Source organism: Anopheles moucheti, chromosome 3 (genome assembly GCF_943734755.1).
Source record: "Anopheles moucheti chromosome 3, idAnoMoucSN_F20_07, whole genome shotgun sequence".
NCBI lineage: Eukaryota > Metazoa > Arthropoda > Insecta > Diptera > Culicidae > Anopheles > Anopheles moucheti.
In genome coordinates, this window is record NC_069141.1 from 72805019 (window position 1) to 72830731 (window position 25713).

Genomic DNA, 25713 nt, shown 5'->3' on the forward strand with positions numbered 1-25713 from the left:
ACAACGCCCACGCAGTGCCACCGAACGGGTTTGAGCTCGAGCGATTTCAAACAATAATAATTGTACGTTAAATTGGGCTCATCGTAAAACCAGCGTATCTGTGATTGTGGTGGCTTGATAGTGGGGTAAACGCACCTGTCAGAACAACGGGCAAAACATGCTCGCGCAACCGTTGATGCAGGCGAAGTCTTGCTGACAGGAAAAGTCACTCATGTAGAATCTAATCGTATTATGTAGTGGGCGTCCCTCGCAGCGGGAGGAGACGCGACTTGCTTTACTGTGGCAGAGAGTCCTCGCCGTAGACTTTCCATCCGAGTGGGCCGAAAGAAGTGAAATTAAACATGAAGATTGTATAATAACGGGCCCAACCGAACGGTACCTGGAAGGAGTTACACCGAGAAAAACGCAAGCGAGGGAGGTGGGTGTGTGTGAGTGTGGGTGGGTGTGGATGGTGCCGCTTTCCCGGTTCTCTAATGCAAAAGTGCAAACCGCGCCGCGATAGATGTCATCGAATGCCGAACGCTGTGTGAAAAGTGAAAAATGCGGCAACCACAACTGCAACCGTGCCGCACAGCTGTAGGAAGCGTTGGGCTGCAGATCGTTGCACTGCTGGCGCTAATCTTGATAGTGGCACGCAACCACCCCGTCCACTGTCTGCATTTGCAGGTGGAAAAAGTGAACCACTTACTGTTGGATAATGCAAAGGTGAGAAGAACTATGTTGCTTTCGCTGGGTGATGGGTGATGCACTATTTTTTTTTTTTATAATTAGCTACCTTTGCTATCGAAACTATACACGATTTGCATACATGTAAATTTATTTTATATCATTCAAAAATATTTAAAAACAAAAACAGATAAACAATCGATTGAGGAAGAGGTTTAAAATGGCGAGGTCAACCAAGGACTGAGGCTTAAAGACGGCACCTTCAATCTTCATACTATGTAACCCTCGAAGATGGTTACGGTAGCATTGAGCAGCAGCTTGAGGAAGTCTTTATTTCCTTCCATTGTTTCGTCGCCATTTAACGGAAGCTTCAAGTCTCATAGTTATTATTGGACCACTTCCTTCGCAAGCAATGCTGAAAGTTATGGGAAATGTATTTTTTAATTATCTTACCAGCCTCACAATCTGTTTGCAGAAGTTACTTAGGACTGTCAGTATCCAACCTTTGTGATTTGGAAGGGAGATGTTTCAGTAACTTCGGTACTGGAAATTAAATTGACTACTTTACTAAATAAATGTGGAGATCTTTTATTTTAATTAAATCTCTGATTTTTTTTTTTGACAATGATCCCGATAACTTTAAGTCAAAAAGGACCTTTTACATTTTAATCTTCATTATGGAGCTTTACCAGTTACTTAGCTTAGACGCAGCCAGGTGGTGTATTGGTAGCGACGCCAGTCTTCACACGACAGGACTGAGACAAAATTCCATCCGGATTATCCCTGTAAGGTATTGCAAACTTAATTCGAAGTTGGTTGTTTTTTTTGAAAGATATATTCATGTGGTCTTTTGTATACTTTTCCACAAAAATACTACCAAATCCGTAATTCAAACAGCTTCTTCATCTTTATCGGCACCACGCAACCTCAAGAGGTCGGTCTGCCCTGTAATTCCTGGCTTTCTTTGACATTATTCAGCGCATAGCTCTTGCGTACGGAATATTGAGGTCTGGTCGGGATTTTGGACCGATCTTTTCGTGTGGAGATCTACGCCGCTGGCAAAAACATCATCAGGTCCCAATTCAAATAGCTAATCATACAAAAAAATCCTCGAAAAACACCGATTTTCGAGCATCTGAATTTATTTCTATCCATAAAATATAATTAAGATAAATCTATACCATTATAAAAATTGTCTTTGAAAGACTATGAACTATGAGGTTTGAAAAAAACCAACATCACTTGCTACTTTGTTGCCCATGTATCAATCAAATTGAATGCTTAGTTTTGTCCACCTGTACCTACATGAAGCACCACAACCCCCTTTACATATTGTCCATCCGTGTGAACGCCACGCACCGGATAATGGGGACTCATTGCCCATCCGTCGGTCCGATCCGTACGCATCGATTTAGAACGAACCACACCGCAAACCGGTCAGCATCGGTGGGTTTCATTGACCTGAATTCTAATTACACGCGGACCGGAGTGCCGGTGTGCCGATTGTCACACAACGCAGAAAGTGTACTCAACTTCCATCGGTGACTCCATCAATAATCCGTGGGGGTTTTGGAGGTTTTGCGAATTTTGGCGGGTCGCGAGTGCGTACAGCAGCCAACGGCCAATTCACTCCCAATTGTTCACTCACACAAACGTGTTTGCTGGTGGCTGGAAAATTGTCACACTTATCACTAAATGTCCCAACTGCGTACGTACGGTTTGTGTGACGAATGTGTTTACTTTCGGAACCCTAAACGAAACGGTTAAACCAAGTGCCATTCAACTTTGCTGGAAGCATAATTTCGCTACGCTCTTCAGTCGTAGGAAAACACACACGCGGCGCGTGGTTCTGGACGATGACGATACAATTTGGAGTTAAAACATTTTGAATTTTGGACACTTTGCCAAAGCGGCGAGGAGCGAATAATCACGGCTGCGAATACAATAGTTACGGGATTTGGTATAATTTGAATGTCAAAAGGCACCGAGCGCGAAGCCCCAAGGTGGAAGGCCGGGTTGGTTTTGTTTGTTTTATATTATTTTATTTTTTTGTCACACTTTCTCGAGCTCATTTGGGTTCTAGTGAAGGTGATTCTTGGTATGTTTGAATGTTAATGGATGCTTTGTTTCGAAACCAGCCCGAAAATGGTGGTTGTGAACTTGAAAACGCGCTGGTTGATTTATCATGTTCCATTTTCCCCTGCCTGTTTCCTTCCATCACCATGCACCATCACCACCACCGTAAAGGTATGTTTTCCAATGTCCAATGTTTTCCAATTAACGAAAAAACAATTTTCACGTTAAAAATTTCAATTAAACCCGGCGTCATGCGGCGACGCATCCTAGCTCTGGTGTGATATGTTTTCACCTCGTTATGAAGATATCTGGCAAAAACCGGGAAAAATCCAAAGAATCCCCTGCCTCCCTGTGGTAGTACCCGAGCAGCATAGCCAGCTAGTGATCGTTAAAAGTGAAATGTGTTTGTGCAATGTTTGGCACCATTAGGTTTTATCGCATCGTAGCATTGTTGTCTTTGGGCTCTGTTGCGAACACGTCGTAATGGGGTTTTGCATTTTAAGTTCGCGATTTACCGCGCCGAGCTGCTTGATTCGATTTGATCACGATACTTCCATCTGCCAACCGGTGTGAATCGGAGTGTTTTGCACACGTGCGGCGCCAAATGGTCAATGTAAATCCACTCAAATAGACCAACCACCCGAAACCTTCGCGTAAATTTGTGTCTTCCCCCCAAAATGCATCCAACAGCTGGAGCGCACGAAGGGGGCGCGGCGTATCTTTATCTGCCTCAGCTTAATTGCCAACGAACGCCGCCCTTAGCCCACGGTGCGCCGGAAGGTGGCCAAAAAGCGCCAAAAAGACGGAGATTTGCGCAATTTGCACTATAAAAACCGCCCAAAAAAGCAGTCTTTCGAAAGAACGAAGCGACGAACCTTTTTAGATGGTATCGCTAGACAAAGTGAGTGAGCGATGGAGAGCGAAACCTCAGCTGATGCGGTCTCGTGTACCGTGTGGCGTGCTAAATGGTGTGACCCGGGTGGTATACCGGGCAAAAGCACACAGAAAATGGTACCAAACAGTGGTTCGCAACATCTGCGCTATTTGAATGTGCTCATCGTCACCGTCAATGGGTTAGCTACTTACATCAGAATGTGGATTGAAGAAGGAACACTGCCAAAACAACCAGTAGTAATTACTTTAGTTTCCCATCCAAACGAAGAAAAAAAAAAACATTTGTGACGCCTCCATGAAAAGCGAAACAAGCCTCATCCAACCCCACCCGAATAGTGGTCCGATTTCTGTACCACGCTGTGACACTGAGATGTGTAGTTCTGTGGGCCTGCTTACTTTAGGATCTTTCTTGACGATCGTACGCAAAAAAAAAGAATGCACAATTATATATGTGTTTATTGCTTCACTGATTTTTCCACCGCAATGCCGCGGTGCGTTTGGTTGCATTTCGCTAGCGCGTCGGACGTCCGACCGAAAGCAGGACAGAACGTACCCGGTGTGGACCCCACCGTCCCCCCGGACCAATGGTGACGATACCCGCGTGTGGCGTCAACCGTAACCGCAAGCGCGTGATGCTAGATGACCGATGATCGCGCCGGGTAATGATTTGTAATGGTTACATCGGGCGCGCAGGTCACGATAGCACATCGCTCTAAACTCGTCCGCTGTACGCATAATGTGTGTGCTGTGAGCTCTCTTTTATTTTTTTTTGTTTGTCTCTAAACCTTTGCCCGATGCCGCATGGAAATGGAAATGCGTTCATCCAGCGACGCAAATCTAGCGAAAAGCGAAATTGTAACATACATACACCGATTTGCCTTTCTAGGGAAAATTACTACAAAATCTACATGCACCTGCTCATCGGTACCCAGCGTGCCGTAATTTATGCGCGGTTCTGCACTGCACCGTTTGGCAGCGCGTCCGTTCCCATTGCGCATTGTGCGCTGAATGGGTGCGCGTTTGGATCGGTGGATCATCATCTTTCTTATTTAAATTTTCATTATCACCGTGGTAGCGCGCATTGGATGGATCATTGCTAGCCACATTGGTCTTCCAGCTGGGTAGATAATTATGGTCGAGTGAAGGGGGTGGTTTTGTTCTATACCTGGGTCATCTCGTCAACGTTTTTGGCAAGATTTACGACCCTGAGCTGACCTAGAAGAGAATTTAGCCTAGAATAAGCCCGAGGGGAATTGTTGGGAGTCTGTTCTCTATGCGTGAGAGAATATAAAACGCACAGCGGTCCATTTAGAACGTGCTTCCGGGTTTATAGTTTATGTGGCTATGGGCGGCATAGTTCCTTCCCTCCTTTGGATGACCTTTAGAAATCCGATGCGGTGGTTTTACTTTTCAACTGTTGGTCTAGGCTAATTTAGGCTGCTGGGAGAAGCATTCATTCAAGGCAATCTGTTTTGTCCCTGCTTTTTCCAGTGAGTTTAGCGCTCTTGATTAATATTTATGCTTTCAACGGTAGATGCGTTGCAGGCATTTGAGTTGTGTGCATGTACTTGAACAATTTCCCTTTAAAGCAAATGGTATTATTTGCAAAATAGTAAACATCAGTATACATTTACAAAAAAATGCAAAATTGCTATTAAAATATAACTTAACCATTGCTTGCTACATTGAATTTCAAATATTATTCGACTTGCAGGATCGACTTGGAGGACTCGGGAAATATTCAGTCAAGCCTTACCAATTCAATGATCTACAATGCTCAAGGATAGCTGACCGTCCAATCCTTGCTCAGTAGGATTCGAATGTCGAGGCCACTTTAGGCCAGGGCTTTAGGTGTTTGGTCTGCTCAGCTCTTGCTCTATTGGAATTTATTGAATAAGGCTTAAAGTTTCCGACGTCACAATAATCAGTTATAGGAATATTGAAAGCCAGCTACTTCATCAGCAATCTTCTCTTTATTCCTTCTTCACACCGATTCGGATCTCTAGAATATTGTCCTGTCAATGTCATCCTCAAGATGGCTTTCAGGAATTAGTGGGGGCTTCAGTGGCGTATCAATCCCTTTCGAGACCTCTTATTTTTAAAAGGTTATGTGGAATTTAGTTCGTGGGCTTCGAGGGCCCTCTAATGAGATGTGAAAAACTAATGGGGTTCCACAACTCCGAACTTTAAAAAGGCATTATACCAAGTGTTGAGAACTCCTCTACCATGTGAAGTCTAGACGATACCTCCAGAAGGTTAAAGTACCGCTTTTCAGGTTCTTTACTATAACAATTCACATGTTCTTCCCTACATAACAGCTTTCATCGAGCTTTGGAGGCCCTACGCAGTCGCCTACTACGCCATGAGCCGATGCGCCAAGTTTGACAGTCTTCCACTTCTTCATCGACACAAAATCAACCTCAAGAGATCTGAGACCTGCGATCTTCTTTGACTTTATTTAACCCATAGCTGGTTGATCTTACATACGAGGGGATTGGTCCGATGGGATTTTGGTCCGGTTCTGTCGTGTGAAGACTGGGTCCCCTGACGACTATTCCACTAAGATGCCCAAAACATTTGACTATTGTTACATTTCTAAATCGTCTTGCGGGTACCGGATCAGACTTACAAGGATGCGAAAAAATGTGCCCTTAATGGAATAGGGAATGTTTCAATAGAGTATTATCGCCAGCAGCTCTTGAATAGCAACTAGTTGCTAGTGTAAGGTGTACGTGTAAAAATGCTAAATTAAATTAATCCCCATATCAATCTCCGAGAGATGCTGTCAAGATGTAGCGTCGGTTGAAGCAAATATAGGAGAAAGGCCATATGCTAATGTAAACTCTCGGGTCTTCGCACTCACCTAACCTCCATAGCCAACAGACCATTGCACAATGCACATTCATCAAACGGCACACAATGCATCCGGTCCAAGAAGGAAAAGAAATGTCCTAACCATTCTTTCAACATATATACACCCACACACGCACCTTTCTTCTTTTCTCCAACATTCCACGCAAAACTTTCTTCCATCCGTCCAATGCACACCGTCCGCAGAATGTTTGGCACCCCGGCGGTTTTCTCATGGAGCCGAAACAGTAGCGCCATACAGAGTATGTGCCGCAAATATGCAACTGGGCGGCAAACGATACTCATTAGACACCGTGCGGAATGTACCATTGATACCCAGCAAAGCACGCGGGTTTTCGGCGGGTTGGGACGCGGACACACCCGTGTGTGTGTATGTGTGGGGGATGAGAAGAAAGGGAGGCGAAGGGATGGGCATTGTTTGTTAATGTGGGTATTGCATGAATTTTAACCTACAAATTGGCCGATCGTTTATGCTACCGTCTGTGTTCTTTTGTTGCAGATCGATGAAAGGAATTTGCATAATTTTCTCGCGGAACATGAGCAACTGCTGCTGTTTGGTGATCGCAGAACGGGTATGTATGATGCACGGTACATTCGGCCAACAAGATGTCACGGTTGCAACAGTACACCCGCGGATGGCAAATTTTCCGGCGAGCTGTGGTTCGTGATCGTATTGACACACCTTCCGGTTCGATACTTCGACATCTCCCTTGTGCTGCGAACACTTTGTGTTAGACATTTGGAAAGAGAGGCTTGGAAATGTAACAAAAAGTTCATTCAAACATTTTTGCTTTGGCGCAGAGTTCAAGTTCATGCCTATTGAGCAAAAGCCGGCATGTCGAAGATCTTTTGTGATCCGCAGCGTGTAGTACAACCGTCGATAAATCGTTTGATACGGTTACGAAACCACTGTGCACACCAAAGCCAAACCATTGTTTCACACATTTCAATGTTCCCTAATTGTGTTGCAGATGATTTCAAGATTGTTAATGTGCGGCAAAGAAAACGCGAAAGCAGGTCAACGCCGGGCAGTGGATTCCTGCAGTTCAACATAAGCAACGGTCCCGGTAAGTGTCGCCGCACCGTTTTCGGGTGGAAGATCGCTACAATAAAATGTGTTCACGATCGTTACAGAGGACAACTTTTCGCTGCGCTTGCAAAAGTCCGATATATTAATAGACGATGCGTTTGCTTTCATCGAAAGCTACGACAACGCGACACAGCTGCTGGATGATGCTTACGATCGAGTGCTTAAGTATCGGGATTGTTTCTATCGCAACGAGCGGGCGGCGTTCGATCTGTGCGAGGGAAGCGTACGCGGTTTGATACGCGGCAATGAGAGTGATATCGTTGTACATCCGCTGCCGGAAAGGTTCGGCACCGGAGCACATGTGATTTTAAACCGGAATAAAACGCACCCCGGTGAGGGTGATGACGATGCGAACCGTACCAATATAATGTTCGAACCGGAGATGATTGAGCCGGTGACGCGAAGACCGGCGGTATCGTACCGACAGTATCAACCCCGCCCCAAGCGGCACGTCAACACAAACCACAACACCAAGGTGCCGGACGTGCTGCACATCGAGACGGCCATCTTCATCGACAAGGATCTGTACCGGCACATGTCGAAAAACTACCCCAAAAACACCGAAACCCATCTGATACGGTTCGTGCTGGCGATGGTCAACGGTGTGCAGCTGCTGTACAATCACCCGTCGTTGGGCCATCCGATCAACTTCATTCTCAAGCGGCTCGAAATCTTGCACAACGATCCGAAGGATCTACGCCGCTCGAGTGATATCGACATCTATCTGAACAGCTTCTGCGGCTGGCAGCGAAAGATGAATCCGATATCTGACGCGGACCCGGTGCACTTTGACCACGCGGTCATACTGACCGGGCTGGATCTGTTTGTGGTGAGCAAGAATGGTAAGGTGAGCAACCAGGTGGTGGGTTTGGCACCGGTGGCCGGTATGTGTACGATCACGTCCAGCTGCACGATCAACGAGGGAAAGCACTTCGAGAGTGTGTTCGTGGTAGCGCATGAAATTGGGCACAAGTGAGTTGTTTTCGAAGCGCCTTTTCTAACACGATCCTCAAGAGCACTTTCAATGATTTTTAGCTTGGGAATGCGCCACGACACATCGGATAATAATTGCGATCCTAGTCTGTACATAATGTCACCAACGTTGGGTAGTGGTAAGATCACGTGGTCATCCTGCAGTCGGAACTATTTGAACACATTTCTCAAGTGAGTTTGATATGACCGTTTGTTCTCATCCACACATGGTACTCATAAGTTTCGCTCTGTACTCCCAGAACCACTCAAGCTACCTGTCTCTTCGATCGAGGACACTACGGATCATCGCTCGATCACACGGGCGAGGGTAAATCACCTGGAGAGCGTTTCGATGCCGATCAGCAGTGTCTGCTAAAGTACGGCAAAGATAGCACCCGGTCGAAAACGCAAGATTTGGCAGACATCTGCCGAGATCTGCACTGTCAGCGGGATCGATACACCTGGACATCCCATCCCGCACTGGAAGGAACGAGCTGCGGCAAGTTGATGGTATTTATCATTCTTCCCCATCCGTACAGCATACAACCGTCTAATCCAATCATCTGCACTGATCACTTTACAGTGGTGCAGAAGCGGAATTTGCGTATCAAAAATTCCAGGCCTCACCATACATTCTACCGGCAAACATATAACCGCGTTCAAAACGATCGACAAGAAGACGTTCCTTGAGGGATTGAAATTTGCCAGCCTGCGGCAGGATATATCGCGCACGTTAAACACCATACCGACCTGGGACTCGTGGAGTGAACCGACCGAATGTGTTTCGGGTTGCTTGTACGGTGAATCGGGCCGTCTGAAGGAGGGCAGCACAGGACTACGGCAGTTTGCAAGAAAATGTCTCGACAAACGGTAAGCTACTACTGCCTAAGCTGACGACAGAGTTTGACGGACCACTTCCATTGCGTGTTTCGTTGCAGCAAAAATTGTTCCGGATTCAGTCGTAAATATGAGACGTGTATCGCCAAACAGGTACGTTTGCATAGTGGATGTAAAAAAATACTTTGCTCCTATTCCTCTCTAAACTATTTACGAACGGTCGCCGTCGTCTGCCAACCCGTTATTCCGGCCTTTTTGACGGACGCATCTTTCCGGGTTTGGTCGTCCGGTGTCATTCTCATGACGTGACTAGCTCACCGGAGCCTGACGATTCGTCTAATTAGCTAGAAAGATAAGTGAAACTGTGGGCGACTTCAACTGTACAATCTCCTATCTGTACGTCACCACTGTTTTAGTCAGGATTTGTAAGCATGTTCCAAAAGATGATCCCCCAGTTTGCACCTCTGAGTCGTTGAAGGTCTTCTATAGCGCTATATTGAAGAATAGACAAATATCTTCTGGCGCGATCTGATCAGTGGTTGATTTCCCATTTCGGAACCCAACCCAAAAGAAGTTTCCAACTATCTTTGCGACCAATGAGGCAATATGATCTTGTAATAGAATGTAGAATATCTTGTAGGTGGTATTCAACCCCTGTAATTGCTGCACTCTTATCTTAACTCTCACCTTTTATATGGGGTAGATGATACCAAGATTCCTATCACAAGGCATCGATTACCTCCGCAACTATGCCGTCGGAGCCTTGATATCCTTGAGCCAAAATTAATTCCTTTCTTCTCACTATATTAATCGCTCTTGTGCAATTGCAGTGTTACAACATCGCACGAACAACGATTCTGGAGTTTTCCAACCAAATTTGTGATCGTGCAAAGGAGTTCGATTCCGACATTATTGGGTACGGGCTGCAGAAGGTCGCGGAAGATCCCGAGGACTCTTGCAAGGTATTCTGCGAAACTAAGACGGGCGTACCGAAGACAAAAAGCTGGATCTACCCGGATGGTACCGCATGCAAGATCCAGAACGGAGACTTTGATGATGCGTACTACTGCGTTAGTGGCCGATGTGAGAAGTTTAGCTGCAACAATACCTCCAACAACTACTATCGCATCGATGGGACGCTCTGCACCGAGGTGTATCAGTACACCGAGCGGAGTGGTAACAGTATTCACCAGGAAAATGGTCGAGACTATAAAAGCCTACCGCTGAATCATAATGCCTACACAATTGACCGAAAATCGGAGAGTACTACAACTAGAACAGGTGTGTTTAGTACATTCCCACTCTTAGTAGTGCCCTCTTTCCTGATACTATTGTTGATATCTCCTTAGCACTGAGCAACTACACCGCACGAAAGCCTCCGGTGGACTCGGAAGGCTACAACAGCAAGGTGGAGAGCACGTACAACCGGTGGCGTGAACGACCGTCCGAGCTCAACAGGTTGTCCGAGCTGCAAGGGCGCAAGCACAACTGGGAGGTGAAATCGGGCTGTCATTTTAGCTGTATGGAACGCGGCAAGGGTGTCCAAATCGTGTCCTCCGCAGGTGGAACCAACACCAACATTCAGCTCTGCACTGCCAACACGATTGTTAGTGTCCTCATTACCTTATTTAAGTCCATGGGGTTCCACATTTTCAGGGTGAATTTCATTTCCGTGCTTTCATCGACAGGCTTGCGATAAGGTGCTATCGACGTACGAATTTGCAACACAGCTGTGCAAACGATATCAGCAGAAGGTGTTGGGTTTGTCCGGGATTGGCATGCAAATTGCACCGAGCGTTGAGGATCCGGATCGGAGCTGTCGGGTTGCCTGTCAGGACACTTTCATCAGGCATCGGTTCTACCTCGTCAATGGAGAGCAAGGACACTTTCCATTCGGGACGCGATGCAACCATAACGAATCGAACCGTTATTGCATCAATGGCAAATGCTTGGCAAGTATTTTTCGTACTGTGGTCGGTCGCGAATAGACTTTAAGCGTGCGAACAAAAATTATATTCTAAAATGAATGTTTTTTACAGCATTTTGGCAATGACGACACGCCCGTCAACGAGTCGTACAATGCGCTACCGAACGTTCGTATTAAACGATCCGTCAGTAGAACGAAAAGACATTTTGAATACTTCACCCCAATCAACATTACCGAGCGGATAAGCCAAGAGTTTTTGGAACATTTAATTGCCAACATCGACTTTGCCCGGGACGCCAGCGATAACAGTAACGTAGACTGTATATGCGCAAGATGTATATGCGAGTTAACTAATTTTCTTACTTTCCGTTTCTATTTCTCACTTCAGATGCCGTTTTGGAAGAGCACATTGACCTAAAAAATCCAGTCTATGTTGATCCATAAAAACTAAAGCAATTTGCGAACGTGATAGCTAATAGCGGGTGCATCTATACACATGATTGCAGCGACAACATGTATGGAACTGTTTATTTATTGTCAAAGCTTTTGTAATGTAATTTATATTCTGAAGTATACCCGAAATAAAACGTCAACGGTTCAGTAAAATTAAGGCAGTACATACAAAAGGCTTCCGTCACTGCAAAATCGTTATCCGCCATTTACTCTTTAAGCGAAAGTGAATTAGGTTTTGGCTCAATTCGCAAAGAAGAAATAGTAAAAGATGAAAGAATTTAGCTTTTAGTGTTTCCCAATGTTATGTTCTTGTACTAAATGGGTTTAGTAAATAATCGATGTTAGACATCTAATTTCGATCTGTTTAAAATATAATTCAGTGAACATCCAATAATAAGCTTTAATTAATTTAAATCAGTGCATAGAAAATCCCATTGAAGTCATAAATCTTAGATAATTCATGAATCTAAATCAAATTCACCAAACATTAGATTTGACACTGAACCCAAAGCGTGAAACACCCTGAGTTTCATTGATCTGAATTATTAAAAAAACGACTATATGACTTATATGATTGTATGTTTTATTTCGTCAATTCGTAAATCATGTATAAAATGGATTGAAAACGATTACACCCATCCGTTGTTCTTTATAAAGCTAAATACACGTAAAACAAATACATTATTGAATGATTCAACATGTTGCATTTCATACAATTAAATTATCGTTTTAGTCTTGACCTGCAGAAATGTCTACCGTTCCCAATTTAAAAAAAAAACACATTTAAAAATAACTACTATTTTTCAAAGTGACAAGCACTGTTAGTCAAAGATTCTCACAAGGTTCTACAGCTACTAAAAAGGTAGCTCTTTTTCAGCCAAAGCATTAATTTCTGCTCCTTTCAGTTTAGGATGCGTCGAAATGCACTGAAATTTGGATGACGAATACTTCAGCCAGGGTGACTTCAGCTTCTTTTCCATCATTTTGGGAACGGACTTGATCACGTTTGCTAACCGCTGTACGATCGGCGACAAGCTCTTAACGCTGTAATGTGTGTAGTGTTCCAGCGTTTTAGTCCAGATTATTCCATTCGACCCACTTCCTTCATCCATAGTTGTTAATGGAAACAGATACAACGATATGTACAGTGCTGCGGCCGCAATCTGCAATGATATGGACAATTTATCGTACCATTTATTTTTATTTCTCGAACAATTAATCGTACATATATCCTTGATTTCGTTCCAATGCTTACCTCAGATGGTTTGTAATGCGCGGTGCTGTAATCAACGCTGGCAAGCTCTATTAGATACTTTGCAAGAACGTGATTCACATCCGACGCCTTGGCCGCCTTGGAAAACCGGCGCAGGAAGTGCGTTGGAAGGGGTTTGCCCAGATTGAAATCCAACGCGTTCACGATCTCCTTCTCCATTTCCAGAATTTGATACTTTTGGTACGTATCGTCGGTGATAAACACGAAGTCGTGAATCTCTGGTGGAAACAGTTCCTCGTATTTGGATGCAATAAACATCGCCGTCACGCCCACCAGCTGTAACTTCTTCTTCGGAACTGTTTTCACCTTCTGCAATGGCATACAAAAACATAACAACTTAGTTTGATCGCCAGAAATTAATCGCAGCACTGGTTAAGGACATCACGCACCTGTAAGTAACGATCAATAAGGGACACCGTCATGTGGTAAGTGTCGATGTCCAACTTGAACTGATGATGAACTTCGTTGATCCAATCGATCAGAATCGTACGCATCTTGTGTGAGATCTGATTCAAAGAGCGAACAGCAGTTAGTACAATACGGTCGGAATTACATTCCAATTCTACTTACTTCCTTATGACCCTCAAGGAAGTTCTCGCGCAAGGCATAGCCGGTCCTGCTCTCCAGTTGGTTCAAATACTTGTATATATCGTTCACGTATTCCGACACCAACATCGGATTCCAGCCATCATTCGCATCGATGTTCTCGATGCTTTCCAACAGCTTCTGCGAATGGGTGTCTAGTCTTTCGGTTTTCTGTACAGGTTTCTGAAAACGGTTTATTATTCATATGTCTACCATGTCGCTTACAAGCGGAGTCTGCATCTGGTACGTACCTGGGTGGCCGGGATGGTTTCATTTTCGTCCGAAGATGATGCGCTGCTACTGGGAGCGCTTTTTTGCTGAACTTTGCGATTTTGCTTCGCCAATGTCCGCAGGGACAGCTGGCTGTCTTCACGCTTCAACGCTACGTGCTTAATCTCGTTGCCTTTATTCAATTGCACATGTACTTTCACAGCCTCCCCGTTGCTGGCAGCTTTTAGTTCAGTCGTCGATTTTATAGATTCTGATCGCGTGATGGGTTTCTTCGGAACGACAACGGCGGTTGTACCGTCGACCTTCCGCCAACGAGTGTCTACGCGAGGCTTGATATTCTTCAGCGTCGGGTTGGCGTTCTTCAAGACAGCTCCCTTTTCGCCACCTTTGCCCACCAAGTCCTGGGATGCGTTGCGTAGCACTTTGTTTCCAAGCTCTCCCAAAACGGGACGCCTCGTTGCGATCACGACTTTCTTCATTCCTCCTTCGTTCAAGTTTCCCGCTACGTGGTTCTAAACAACAAAAACGTACGGATCATTAAAGGGTGCCGAAAGATCACTTTCGAGAAGCATCATCCTTTGGGGACCGAATGCACGGAGAGCAAAATGGTTCCGACGGCCATCGATGTTGCAAGTGCTGCCTGTATCCCGTACCAAAGCCAACCCATTTGACCCGAAGTCAATGGCGTCATCGATTCCGTGAACCATTATGCGACCAGTTGCAAATCGATCTTACCTCATCAATTCTCATTATGCGGGACATTTTCGACGGTTATCGGGTTCTTTTCTCGATGTAGAAAACGGCAAAAGCTAGCACAAACAATACAGCACAAAAAGGCGCTACAAATATATACAGCTGTTCCACACGCCAACGGTACGCCGAGCTGCAGCAATCGGCCAGTGACAGTAAAACCGTTTGAATTCGTACGAACTCTCGGAGACGTTGAGCGCTAATGAGCGAAAAGGCCTCTTGGTACACCGTACACACACAGTTGAAACGATGTCGACAAGAGAGAATGCGTTCTCTATGCGTTCTTCGATGACAGCTCGCAGGGGTGCTGCACTCTACTGCACACAACTGGAGAATACACGAGAATAGGATTTTCAAGAAAGAAAAACATCAAAATAATGTCGGCGGCGGTTTGCGAGAATGTAGAAATTATTATTTGCGTGAATTAATTTATCTGAAAATGTTACTTTCTTCCACTAATCGTATTTTAAAACCCATGTAATCTTTGTTTTTAAATAGAAGATTTATCACGGAGAGTTTGAGAGCACAAAAACAGATGTCGTTTCACTTCCCAAATATTGTTGTAATTATCTTATCTCATTGCGTAGTTTTTTCTCATAGTTTTCACAGTTTTTTAGTGCAATAATAAAACTATGTCACATCTTTACTTCACATTGATTGGGTTTCCTAGGATGGTTTCCCCCAAATGTAAAAACTCACAGAATTCGAAACTCCACCATTTATGTACCTCTTCTACGCATATGTGTTACAGGTAAATATATCTTAAATATCTACAATTTAAGTGTGAACCTTACTTTTGGCTAAAGATATCAAGCATAAAACAATCAATGTTATCTTTTATGAAAAATCCTATTCTGGTGTATTCTCCAGTTGTGTGCAGTAGAGTGCAGCACCCCTGCGAGCTGTCATCGAAGAACGCATAGAGAACGCATTCTCTCTTGTCGACATCGTTTCAACTGTGTGTGTACGGTGTACCAAGAGGCCTTTTCGCTCATTAGCGCTCAACGTCTCCGAGAGTTCGTACGAATTCAAACGGTTTTACTGTCACTGGCCGATTGCTGCAGCTCGGCGTACCGTTGGCGTGTGGAACAGCTGTATATATTTGTAGCGCCTTTTTGTGCTGTATTGTTTGTGCTAGCTTTTGCCGTTTTCTACATCGAGAAAAGAACCCGATAACCGTCGAAAATGTCCCGCATAATGAGAATTGATGAGGTAAGATCGATTTGCAACTGGTCGCATAATGGTTCACGGAATCGATGACGCCATTGACTTCGGGTCAAATGGGTTGGCTTTGGTACGGGAAACAGGCAGCACTTGCAACATCGATGGCCGTCGGAACCATTTTGCTCTTCGTGCATTCGGTCCCCAAAGGATGATGCTTCTCGAAAGTGATCTTTCGGCACCCTTTAATGATCCGTACGTTTTTGTTGTTTAGAACCACGTAGCGGGAAACTTGAACGAAGGAGGAATGAAGAAAGTCGTGATCGCAACGAGGCGTCCCGTTTTGGGAGAGCTTGGAAACAAAGTGCTACGCAACGCATCCCAGGACTTGGTGGGCAAAGGTGGCGAAAAGGGAGCTGTCTTGAAGAACGCCAACCCGACGCTGAAGAATATCAAGCCTCGCGTAGACACTCGTTGGCGGAAGGTCGACGGTACAACCGCCGTTGTCGTTCCGAAGAAACCCATCACGCGATCAGAATCTATAAAATCGACGACTGAACTGAAAGCTGCCAGCAACGGGGAGGCTGTGAAAGTACATGTGCAATTGAATAAAGGCAACGAGATTAAGCACGTAGCGTTGAAGCGTGAAGACAGCCAGCTGTCCCTGCGGACATTGGCGAAGCAAAATCGCAAAGTTCAGCAAAAAAGCGCTCCCAGTAGCAGCGCATCATCTTCGGACGAAAATGAAACCGTCCCGACCACCCAGGTACGTACCAGATGCAGACTCCGCTTGTAAGCGACATGGTAGACATATGAGTAATAAACCGTTTTCAGAAACCTGTACAGAAAACCGAAAGACTAGACACCCATTCGCAGAAGCTGTTGGAAAGCATCGAGAACATCGATGCGAATGATGGCTGGAATCCGATGTTGGTGTCGGAATACGTGAACGATATATACAAGTATTTGAACCAACTGGAGAGCAGGACCGGCTATGCCTTGCGCGAGAACTTCCTTGAGGGTCATAAGGAAGTAAGTAGAATTGGAATGTAATTCCGACCGTATTGTACTAACTGCTGTTCGCTCTTTGAATCAGATCTCACACAAGATGCGTACGATTCTGATCGATTGGATCAACGAAGTTCATCATCAGTTCAAGTTGGACATCGACACTTACCACATGACGGTGTCCCTTATTGATCGTTACTTACAGGTGCGTGATGTCCTTAACCAGTGCTGCGATTAATTTCAGGCGATCAAACTAAGTTGTTATGTTTTTGTATGCCATTGCAGAAGGTGAAAACAGTTCCGAAGAAGAAGTTACAGCTGGTGGGCGTGACGGCGATGTTTATTGCATCCAAATACGAGGAACTGTTTCCACCAGAGATTCACGACTTCGTGTTTATCACCGACGATACGTACCAAAAGTATCAAATTCTGGAAATGGAGAAGGAGATCGTGAACGCGTTGGATTTCAATCTGGGCAAACCCCTTCCAACGCACTTCCTGCGCCGGTTTTCCAAGGCGGCCAAGGCGTCGGATGTGAATCACGTTCTGGCAAAGTATCTAATAGAGCTTGCCAGCGTTGATTACAGCACCGCGCATTACAAACCATCTGAGGTAAGCATTGGAACGAAATCAAGGATATATGTACGATTAATTGTACGAGAAATAAAAATAAATTGTCCATATCATTGCAGATTGCGGCCGCAGCACTGTACATATCGTTGTATCTGTTTCCATTAACAACTATGGATGAAGGAAGTGGGTCGAATGGAATAATCTGGACTAAAACGCTGGAACACTACACACATTACAGCGTTAAGAGCTTGTCGCCGATCGTACAGCGGTTAGCAAACGTGATCAAGTCCGTTCCCAAAATGATGGAAAAGAAGCTGAAGTCACCCTGGCTGAAGTATTCTTCGTCAAAGTTCCAAAACATCTCTACTCATTCTAAGCTGAAAGCAGTAGATATCGATATGTTGGCGGAGGGTAAGCTAGTTTTATGAGCTGCTTTTTATTAGAATAATTTTGTGTTTTGTGTTTTTTAACTATGTCTTTTTTAAATTGTGTTTTAAACGATCTATTAAATGAGCTCCAATGAATGAGTAATCATTATTTTGATTATGATACAATTATAATTCTAATGCGGCTGGCAAATTGTGAGTTTGATGTACTGATCGACTGATGTGGAGGCGCAAATATTGTACAATAGTGTTCAAAATAAAATTGACTGAATAGAAATTAGCGAACACAAATAGTTCGTTTATAATGTACAATTTTCATACTTATGTGTTTCTTCTCCTGTGTTGGCCTTGATAGTTTTCTTGGCCTGTCATTTCTTCTAACTTTCCTTGATTTTGTTTATCCGTAGCTGGATATTGCAACGAGCTACAATGTCCAGATGCCGTTTGTACCTCTCCCTGTCGTTTGGAGTTTAGCGCTGTCATCAAACGGCCGCCAATAAGGTAAGTTTTCTTGGTTCTTGGTGGGGCATCCTCATAGCATGCCCAGCCATCGTGTCCTGCCGGCCTTCGCAACCAGCACAGCTCAGCACACTCGTGGTTTATGGTCGGGAGAATGCATCGTTCTGTCTGTCGTCCAGAGCGTTTGCATCCTCCGCTATCGTACCACGGATGTCGTTGTCTAACCCAGCGCTTTGTATGACTCCTTCCAAGGTGATATTGAAGAGTAGGATGGAGAGTCCGACACCTTACCTCAAACTCCTGTGAGATTCGAACGATTCTGACAACATATTCGATACTCTAATTTTGCACTGCACCTGTCTGTTCCTGGTGGCCGCTAACAACCGGATCTACTTCCCAGGAAAGTGGTTCCGATGCAAGATGTTCCATAGCTCCTTCTGATCAATGGTATCGTTGACTTGGCTTGTTTCTTGGGTGTAATTCTCATAGCGTGAGTAGGTCATTAGTACAGCTAGTAGAAGCATCTAATGCAATGGACTTACCATTGTATTCTATATACACATAGCATCACATATCCTTCTTAACGTCTTGCATCACATAAATGCCGAAAAGAAAAAGCTTTGTCAGTTTGGTTGTGTGTAAGTCTCTTTGTGAAGTAGTAGTTGGCACCCAAAATTCTGATTCAACGTTAAAGTAACTGTCCATGCTAACTTTTGACCCCAAAGCGGATCAGTTTCGGACGTCAGCAAGTGGTGCCCTGCATTACTCACGTTTGTTTGAATACAAACTTTTTTCTCTCTCAGCTAAGTACCGCACCGCACCCTAAGCACTGGAAGAGTATTAATTCGTTCAATGAAGCATCCGGAAGCAGTGGTTACAACGTTCGCTTCAGATCCCCTTTCCATTGTTCGCGCGGTGACACTGATCTGTGTCATCTAATGACCGGATGTATTGAATTAATTTTTAATTCATTTGAGCAGTGCTTGAAAGTATCGCGTAGTAAAAAGGAGCGACGCAGTATATGCCTGTGAACACAACTTCGGCGGAGTAATATGTTCTATTTCATACTCGACGCGACGCGATCGCTCGCTCAAAAAATCATACCATCGCAATTCGTCGTGGCGGAGACAACCGGGAGGGGACCGAACGTCGGACGGAGAATGATCGCGCGCTACCTTCCTAATGGAGAAAGATTTATTTACTTATCAAAGACGTCATTTTATTATGGCTTAATTCACACTCATCTCATTCGCAGGGGGTTATCCGTTGCGCGGTGCAGCAGCGCCTGCCCCCGGGGTGGTTGGAAATCGTTTCGATTTCAATGATAGGCATGTTCCACCGGCAGCACCGGCCGATTTGTTGGTGGCGGATGCTGGTGTAGGTTCGAGACGTTGTCTTCCCTGTTTTCTGCTGGTAGTGACAAAGTGCCGTGGAAGTGTAACGTGCCGCGCTCCCATACACACGGTCACCACATCATCACATAATTAGATCTACATTTTTAAATGAAATAATGACCATAATGGGTGACAGTTTTCATATATATTAACAGTAACAACCATCGAGTGGTGACCGTCCAGCGTGTTCAATGGCCGCCAGCAAAGGGACCGAATTGGGAGCAGTGCTAGTCGGTGGAATGAGCCCCCGGGTTTTGTGCTGGGAGTGCTTTACTTACCCGCCCGGGTTGGGTTTTGATTTCATTGTCACTGATGCTGAAATGAATGATACGCTCGGCTAACGGGAACACTGTTTTGGGGGGACGGTCGGTTCGCCCGGGGTAGGGGCCGGTGGTGGTCAAGCCGGGGGTGGTGATCGGTTTGCGGATGTATGTACGGCATGGGTCCGTGGCGAGATAAAAGTAAATCTCGTCCAATGTGATTATCCGATGAGGACGACCATTGGTGCGGTTGATGATGGTCGCGCGCTTACTTTACGGGATGTTATTCATTGAAAATGAACGATTTCAACATGTGCCGTACGGGACCGTTTGTCGTTAATTTCACTTGATTGTGTTGATGAAAATGTCTGCTCGTTGCGACGGAGAACGATAATGATAGAAATGATTCTGGAGTTGTTGCTTTTTGTTGCTTCTTTCTTTTCCGTTGTTTTGGAAGCAGTATGTGCCTTTCGTTTGCAATGATTACGAGGACGCGAATGATATTTGTCTTCAACTATTGGAATTATTATGTATGGGACGATAAATCCTGAAGTTATGGACACTGTTCTCATGAAAGCGTAATCATGTCTACACATTATTCGAAGATACTGGCTTAATAATAGTTCTGATAACTTTTTACTTTCGCTATGCTTGAGGGAGTTTTTTCACTTAACATGCAGTTATGTATCACTGTTTTCCCTTTTCTTATTGTTTCAGAACTGACTAATATCAATTAAAGTATAATAAAATGACAGTAGATGCACATTTGAATGTCCACTTCACCAAACAATAACTGTTCTTATGTTCTTTGGTTTGTGTTCAGTGGTTTAGTTATTTAATTTATATTTTATTTAATAATGGACCATTCCATGGTCTATCGTGCTGTTGAGTCAATTCCAATTTTTATTAACTTTCACAGGTGGAAAGAAAAAACCACGAAAACAAAATGTTTTAATGGTTCTGGATTGTCTAAATTGTTCAACAATAAACTCTTTGGTCCTTTGTCATAATTTATACTTTTTAAATATCAAAAGTTGTTTCTAAAACGTTTTTTTAAATGTACAACTAATTTTAAGGTATTATTGTAACTTACTTTTTATATCCATCATATTTGAGCACATTTTTTATTAAGCATGTCAAATACAGAAGTAAACGAAACGCTCTAACCTCATAATTGTTAAAAAAAACTAGCTCTCAAAACATGAACATAAAATTAACCCAAACGATTAAAGCAATGAATTTAAATATTTATTCGTTGCAGTGCTCGCGTACCGGCCGCACACGTGACGCTACCCGTGTGCGTTCGTTGCGATGGTAGTGGTGCGAACGCACACTGCATGCTGTGTTCGGCCACCGAAATAGGGGTTCGTCCGGTTCGGCCGGGTTCGGTTCGGTTTATTCGTAAACAAACTGCCGGCGCGCGTGGAGTGTTGCGCGGAACCGCGAAACTCGCGCCCATCGCGGTGCGGCGGTGTGGCCTCGTTGGGACCACTGGCCATGGTCCCAACGGGGGAACCCGCATGGAACTGCAGACCGCCCGTGGGGAGAAGGACGGCAGCGTGAAGCTCATCGCCGTGCGATTAATCTCATCCCCGTCCGGGCGTGTGCGTTACTGTGTGCGCGAAAAGAAAACGGGAAAACCACAACTACATTACTTCACATCGTTCGCTTTTATCCGCTATCCCCGTGTACGCGTTAGTCCTTTTAGCACGTAAAAGAAAGGTGCGGAAGGAAGGAAAACGGGAATGGTGTATCGTTTTAGTTTTAAAAAGGAAAAGCCGCAGCAATTCACGCGTTGCGCTTAGTGTTTAGAGAGTACAATATTACAGTGCTGTTCGCCGCGGTAGGGCACTATCATCATCCCGATTCCGTTTGTGGAAACTGTAGCAAGTGTAGTTTTTTCCCTCCCCCGAGCAAGTGTCCGCGTCGGAATTAAAAATGCATTCGTGTGCATTTTCCCCAACGCGGTGGAAAGTGTTCATCGCACCGGAGGAATTATCCAACAGGTTAACGTGTGCGTTTGGACGAACATGTTGCGGGGCCAACATTGTACAGCCGGTCGGGGTGTGGGAGCGCGCACCCCAGCTCCACACTTATTAATTCGATCGTGCCGATCGGATGTGCGAATTCGTACGCGCCGTGTTGTTCGTGTTCTTGCGGAAAGCTGGAATTAAAAAATGCCGTCATCAAGATCCACCCCGGGGACGCTATTTGCCCCCACCCCGTAAAGGGAAAGGCACAGCCCCCGAAGCGGCATGAAGCGGATGTACATCGTTAATTTGGGATATTTTCGACGTTCTGAAGAAGAGGCACACAACCATCGACACACAACAAACGTAAAAAAACAGGTAATTGTAATTATGTGTATGTACGTATGCGGCCGGTGTGTGTTTCGGGGTTTTGTGCGGTGGTCTGGTAGTCTGGTGTGTATTTGTTCATCATCTTCTCGTTAATTCTTCACCCGAAAACGCGTAATTATTGTCAATGAGAAAGCGTCTGCGGGGTGGGGAATTGATCACCGCTGGTACCGCCCGTCCCAACCATGGCCAGGAGCACGATTTGTGAAACTAATCATCAAAAAACCGACGGTTCCCCAGCTAACACTAATCGTGGGTTGGAAAACGCTTTAATAGCTCATCAAAACCTCAACACAAAAATAAGCAAAGAATGTATCCAAAGAGAGACAGAGAGAGAGAGAGAGAACCTCGATGGAAACGGTGTGGAAAAATGGTGCGACACCAAGCATCTTTCCTGCCGACGCGGCCCAATCTGCATATCGATCGTGTTTCGGGCGAGCAGATTGGGTGGCTCGGGAAGATCTCGGCACCGAATTTCAGCAAACCTTCCACCACACCCGTTACACCGGATTGCGATCGAAATGCAACATTAACGACGACGGCAAAGAATACTAATGCGCCAAATGAGCGTGCTCTGGGCCTTCTAATCATTTTAATAATTTGTTTTGAACATGGCAAGTAATTATCTACTCCCTTTGCTGCTGCTGTCTGATGAGCTGAGAGATCGTGGTGGTTTTTTTTCTTCGTTCCTTCCATCCATCCCATCCATTCCCGTCCCGGCGGTTGGGGCTTTAATAGACACTTTATGGTCATACAGTTGCCCACACATATAGGGCTCCACTTTTTCTCGCTTGCTTTTCTCGTTCTCTCTCGCCCTTTCTCTCGCCCCTGTTTCACGTCCCGTCATGCCTTGAACGGTGTTGAAGTTCGGCTCACTGTCTGGCGATAGGGCCCCGAAATGCCACGAAACGAAAACATCTCAATTAAATTTGTACCTCCGCAAAAGGATAATTATTAGTAATTATTATTTTTGTATGCTTCTTGATTTTTTTGTGTGCGTGTGCGTGTGTGTCCGCTACATAGTTTCCTCACTAGCGGGGTTTTCCTTCCAACGGGTTCGGGCCGGTCGTGTGTTGGAAGAAGTGTTTTTTTGGGAATTTTGTTTTATTACTTTCGTTAGGTACCGGTTTTTGTGCTGTTGCTTATGATCGACTCATTATACAGCTTCCTTTTTTTTAAAAAAAAACTCTCATTGCATTCTAATCGCATCTTTCGCCCCATTTTGGGGCCAGTTTAAATCTTCAATCAGTCTGAGGCGTTGATGTATTAATTGGAATAAATCCCAATGATCTCGTGCCTAGAGAACAAGACCCAGAGTAGGTTGAAAATCCGAAGTAAAAGAACAATATTTGAGCATGATCATAATTATTCATGAAGGTAAAGAACGTGATGATACAGCCCCATGGTGTATTGATGGCGCCGTCAGCTTACACGACAGTACCGCTCTAAATTCTCATCCGGATCAATATTTTCCGTACGGAGGATTTGGCTATCCGGTGACGTGGTAATATAAGTCTAGTAAGTCAGAAATGGCAGATACAATGACCTAGTAAATCGTGTTACACAGAGAGGGGAATTTAGATTTAGAATCGATTTCACCGAGGAATTGAATGTTTCCATTTATTTATTTCATTAAATTTATAATTATTCTATGGAGGGGGAGTCTTCAAGGACACGGTGTCACACACAATTCAATTACCGTCGGTAAAGTGTTGTACTTACCACATTCCCACATTCATTGCCATCGCAGTGCAGGGAGTCCCTGGTCAAAGGTGTAAAGGTGAAGCTATTTTTGGGTTCTGTTTAAATGGAACTAGAAAAGTTCCAGAAGGTGGAAAGTATTCCAGATCAACCCCAAAACGATGTTAAACGTAGACAGTGTGTAGATTGTGATATTTAGACAATTTTTAGTTGATTACGCAGAGGAAGATGTTTGATCTTCGCAGAGACTCTGGGGTAGATTCTTTGTGTGCATCTTCATCTCCAACTCTAATTGAACTTGACGAGAATTTTGAAATGAATTCTTCAACTTTACCACTTGAACTCGAAGTTTCAGTTATCGTTCCTTCTAACCCATTTAATTACTTGCCATAAAATCATCAATTGGCGAATTACAAGGCTGCAGCCATTATTATTGTACTACAGCATGCTTAACTACAGTGTATTACGATGCCTGACGCGCAACGATCGCAATGAGTGGTGAATTAAATTCCCTCCAAATAAGTGAGAAAATTCCTTCAGATATCCTACGCATAACGTTCATGCCGTTGTGTCCGTTTTATGGTACATCTCCGTTGCATTTGTAAACCAGTTCCCGCTCAATAAAGCTCACGTACATGCATCATGCCCTGGGGGCGCGATACAAAATCAATTCTTAGCATTGGCCCGGCCGGACAAAGCCTAGCGCGAAGCGAACCCCCTTTTGGCTGCATCTGCCGCATGCGGGGTGCAGATTTTGCATAGAAGTCTATTAATTTGTGGGCACTACTTGGGGCGCTCGGTGCAGCTAACGGCAGCGTGCATGACTCGGCTGAAATCGATGATCCATCGCGCAGGTCGTCACACATTACACCGGATCGTCATCCGTTCAATGCCTTCCTTCGCTCCGGCTGTTTGATCTTCAAATCACTGGAGTCAGCTGCAAAGCAGCAATAAATGTGTACAAAACAGAACCAAAAAAAAAGAACACACACACACACACACACACACACGCAAGATACACAAAGAATGCTCTCTAGCATCGATCGATATTTCCTGCCAACCACCCCTGAGCTTCCCAGCCCCGGCCGGACAAATGCCCAGGGTGTTGTGTGTGTGCCTTATTGTGCAGTTTGTGATTATGTGGTCTGCAGCTTGAGGTGCAGTTCGATGAAGGGTTGCACCAATCCATCGACCACACCGCACTGCGGAGTCTGTCCATCTTCCGTGCCATCCGTGTGTGTTTTTGATACAACAACCACCGGGGAGGAGGGCTTAGAGCACGTTGCACGGGGTTTTCTCGCGCTCGCTTGGTAATTATATATTTTGAGGCAAGCAAAACAATTTTCAATAAATAATAATGCTTATACGATCGCGTTGGGGGGAAACCAATAATGAGTTTGCACCGCTCAGAGTTCGCCTCCGGGGTGCATTCGGTCGGTCGGTCATGTTCGACGGGCATGGAAACTGCAAACGGGCATGGAGTGTCCGTTCAACAACGGCAAAAAAGAACCCCCGTTTCCCGCGACCCAAAACGGGAAGGAGTGCGAATGAGATCAAGCTGGTGGACCCGGGAAGAATTATGCCCGTCGCCCAAACGACTGTTTCTGCGGCTGGGCAAGAAAAACGTATCGCAAGCGAAACAAATTAACATTCCAAATATGAATTAAAAATGCAAACGAGCTTTACCACCCGATGGCCCCGTATCGTGGCTTTGCGGTGCATTACTTAGCCGATTTTCCAAACGGGACGGAAGAAACCATCTCCCATCGTGTTCGCACGAGAAAAGGTT

General features: G+C 44.9%; 3 protein-coding genes across 4 annotated transcripts; 2 read left to right on the plus strand and 1 right to left on the minus strand.

Annotated features, from left to right (window-relative positions):
• Positions 1–540: 540 nt before the first annotated feature.
• On the plus strand, positions 541–11841 carry LOC128304470 (A disintegrin and metalloproteinase with thrombospondin motifs adt-1). The gene is made up of 13 exons (XM_053041661.1): positions 541–705; positions 7007–7079; positions 7479–7574; positions 7642–8569; positions 8633–8761; positions 8830–9079; positions 9153–9439; positions 9508–9559; positions 10237–10687; positions 10756–11012; positions 11095–11358; positions 11446–11641; positions 11722–11841. The coding sequence occupies exons 1-13, from the start codon at positions 541–543 to the stop codon at positions 11775–11777; spliced, it is 3204 nt and encodes a 1067-aa protein (XP_052897621.1). The 3' UTR covers positions 11778–11841.
• Positions 11842–12591: 750 nt separating this feature from the next.
• On the minus strand, positions 12592–14811 carry LOC128300180 (G2/mitotic-specific cyclin-B-like). Of its 2 annotated transcripts, none has more exons than XM_053036158.1 (6): positions 14611–14811; positions 13896–14387; positions 13630–13815; positions 13449–13565; positions 13042–13368; positions 12592–12949 (listed from the first exon to the last, which is right to left on the minus strand). In XM_053036158.1, exons 1-6 carry the CDS (start codon positions 14635–14637, stop codon positions 12641–12643), a joined length of 1458 nt encoding a protein of 485 aa, XP_052892118.1. In that variant the 5' UTR covers positions 14638–14811; the 3' UTR covers positions 12592–12640. The 2 variants fall into 2 exon arrangements, with proteins under 2 accessions (XP_052892118.1, XP_052892117.1); XM_053036157.1 differs by having other exon boundaries at positions 12595–12949; positions 13630–13827.
• An 825-nt stretch (positions 14812–15636) lies between these two features.
• On the plus strand, positions 15637–18057 carry LOC128300181 (G2/mitotic-specific cyclin-B-like). Its single transcript, XM_053036159.1, has 6 exons — positions 15637–15837; positions 16061–16552; positions 16621–16818; positions 16883–16999; positions 17080–17406; positions 17487–18057. The coding sequence occupies exons 1-6, from the start codon at positions 15811–15813 to the stop codon at positions 17793–17795; spliced, it is 1470 nt and encodes a 489-aa protein (XP_052892119.1). The 5' UTR covers positions 15637–15810; the 3' UTR covers positions 17796–18057.
• The last annotated feature ends 7656 nt before the right edge of the window (positions 18058–25713 follow it).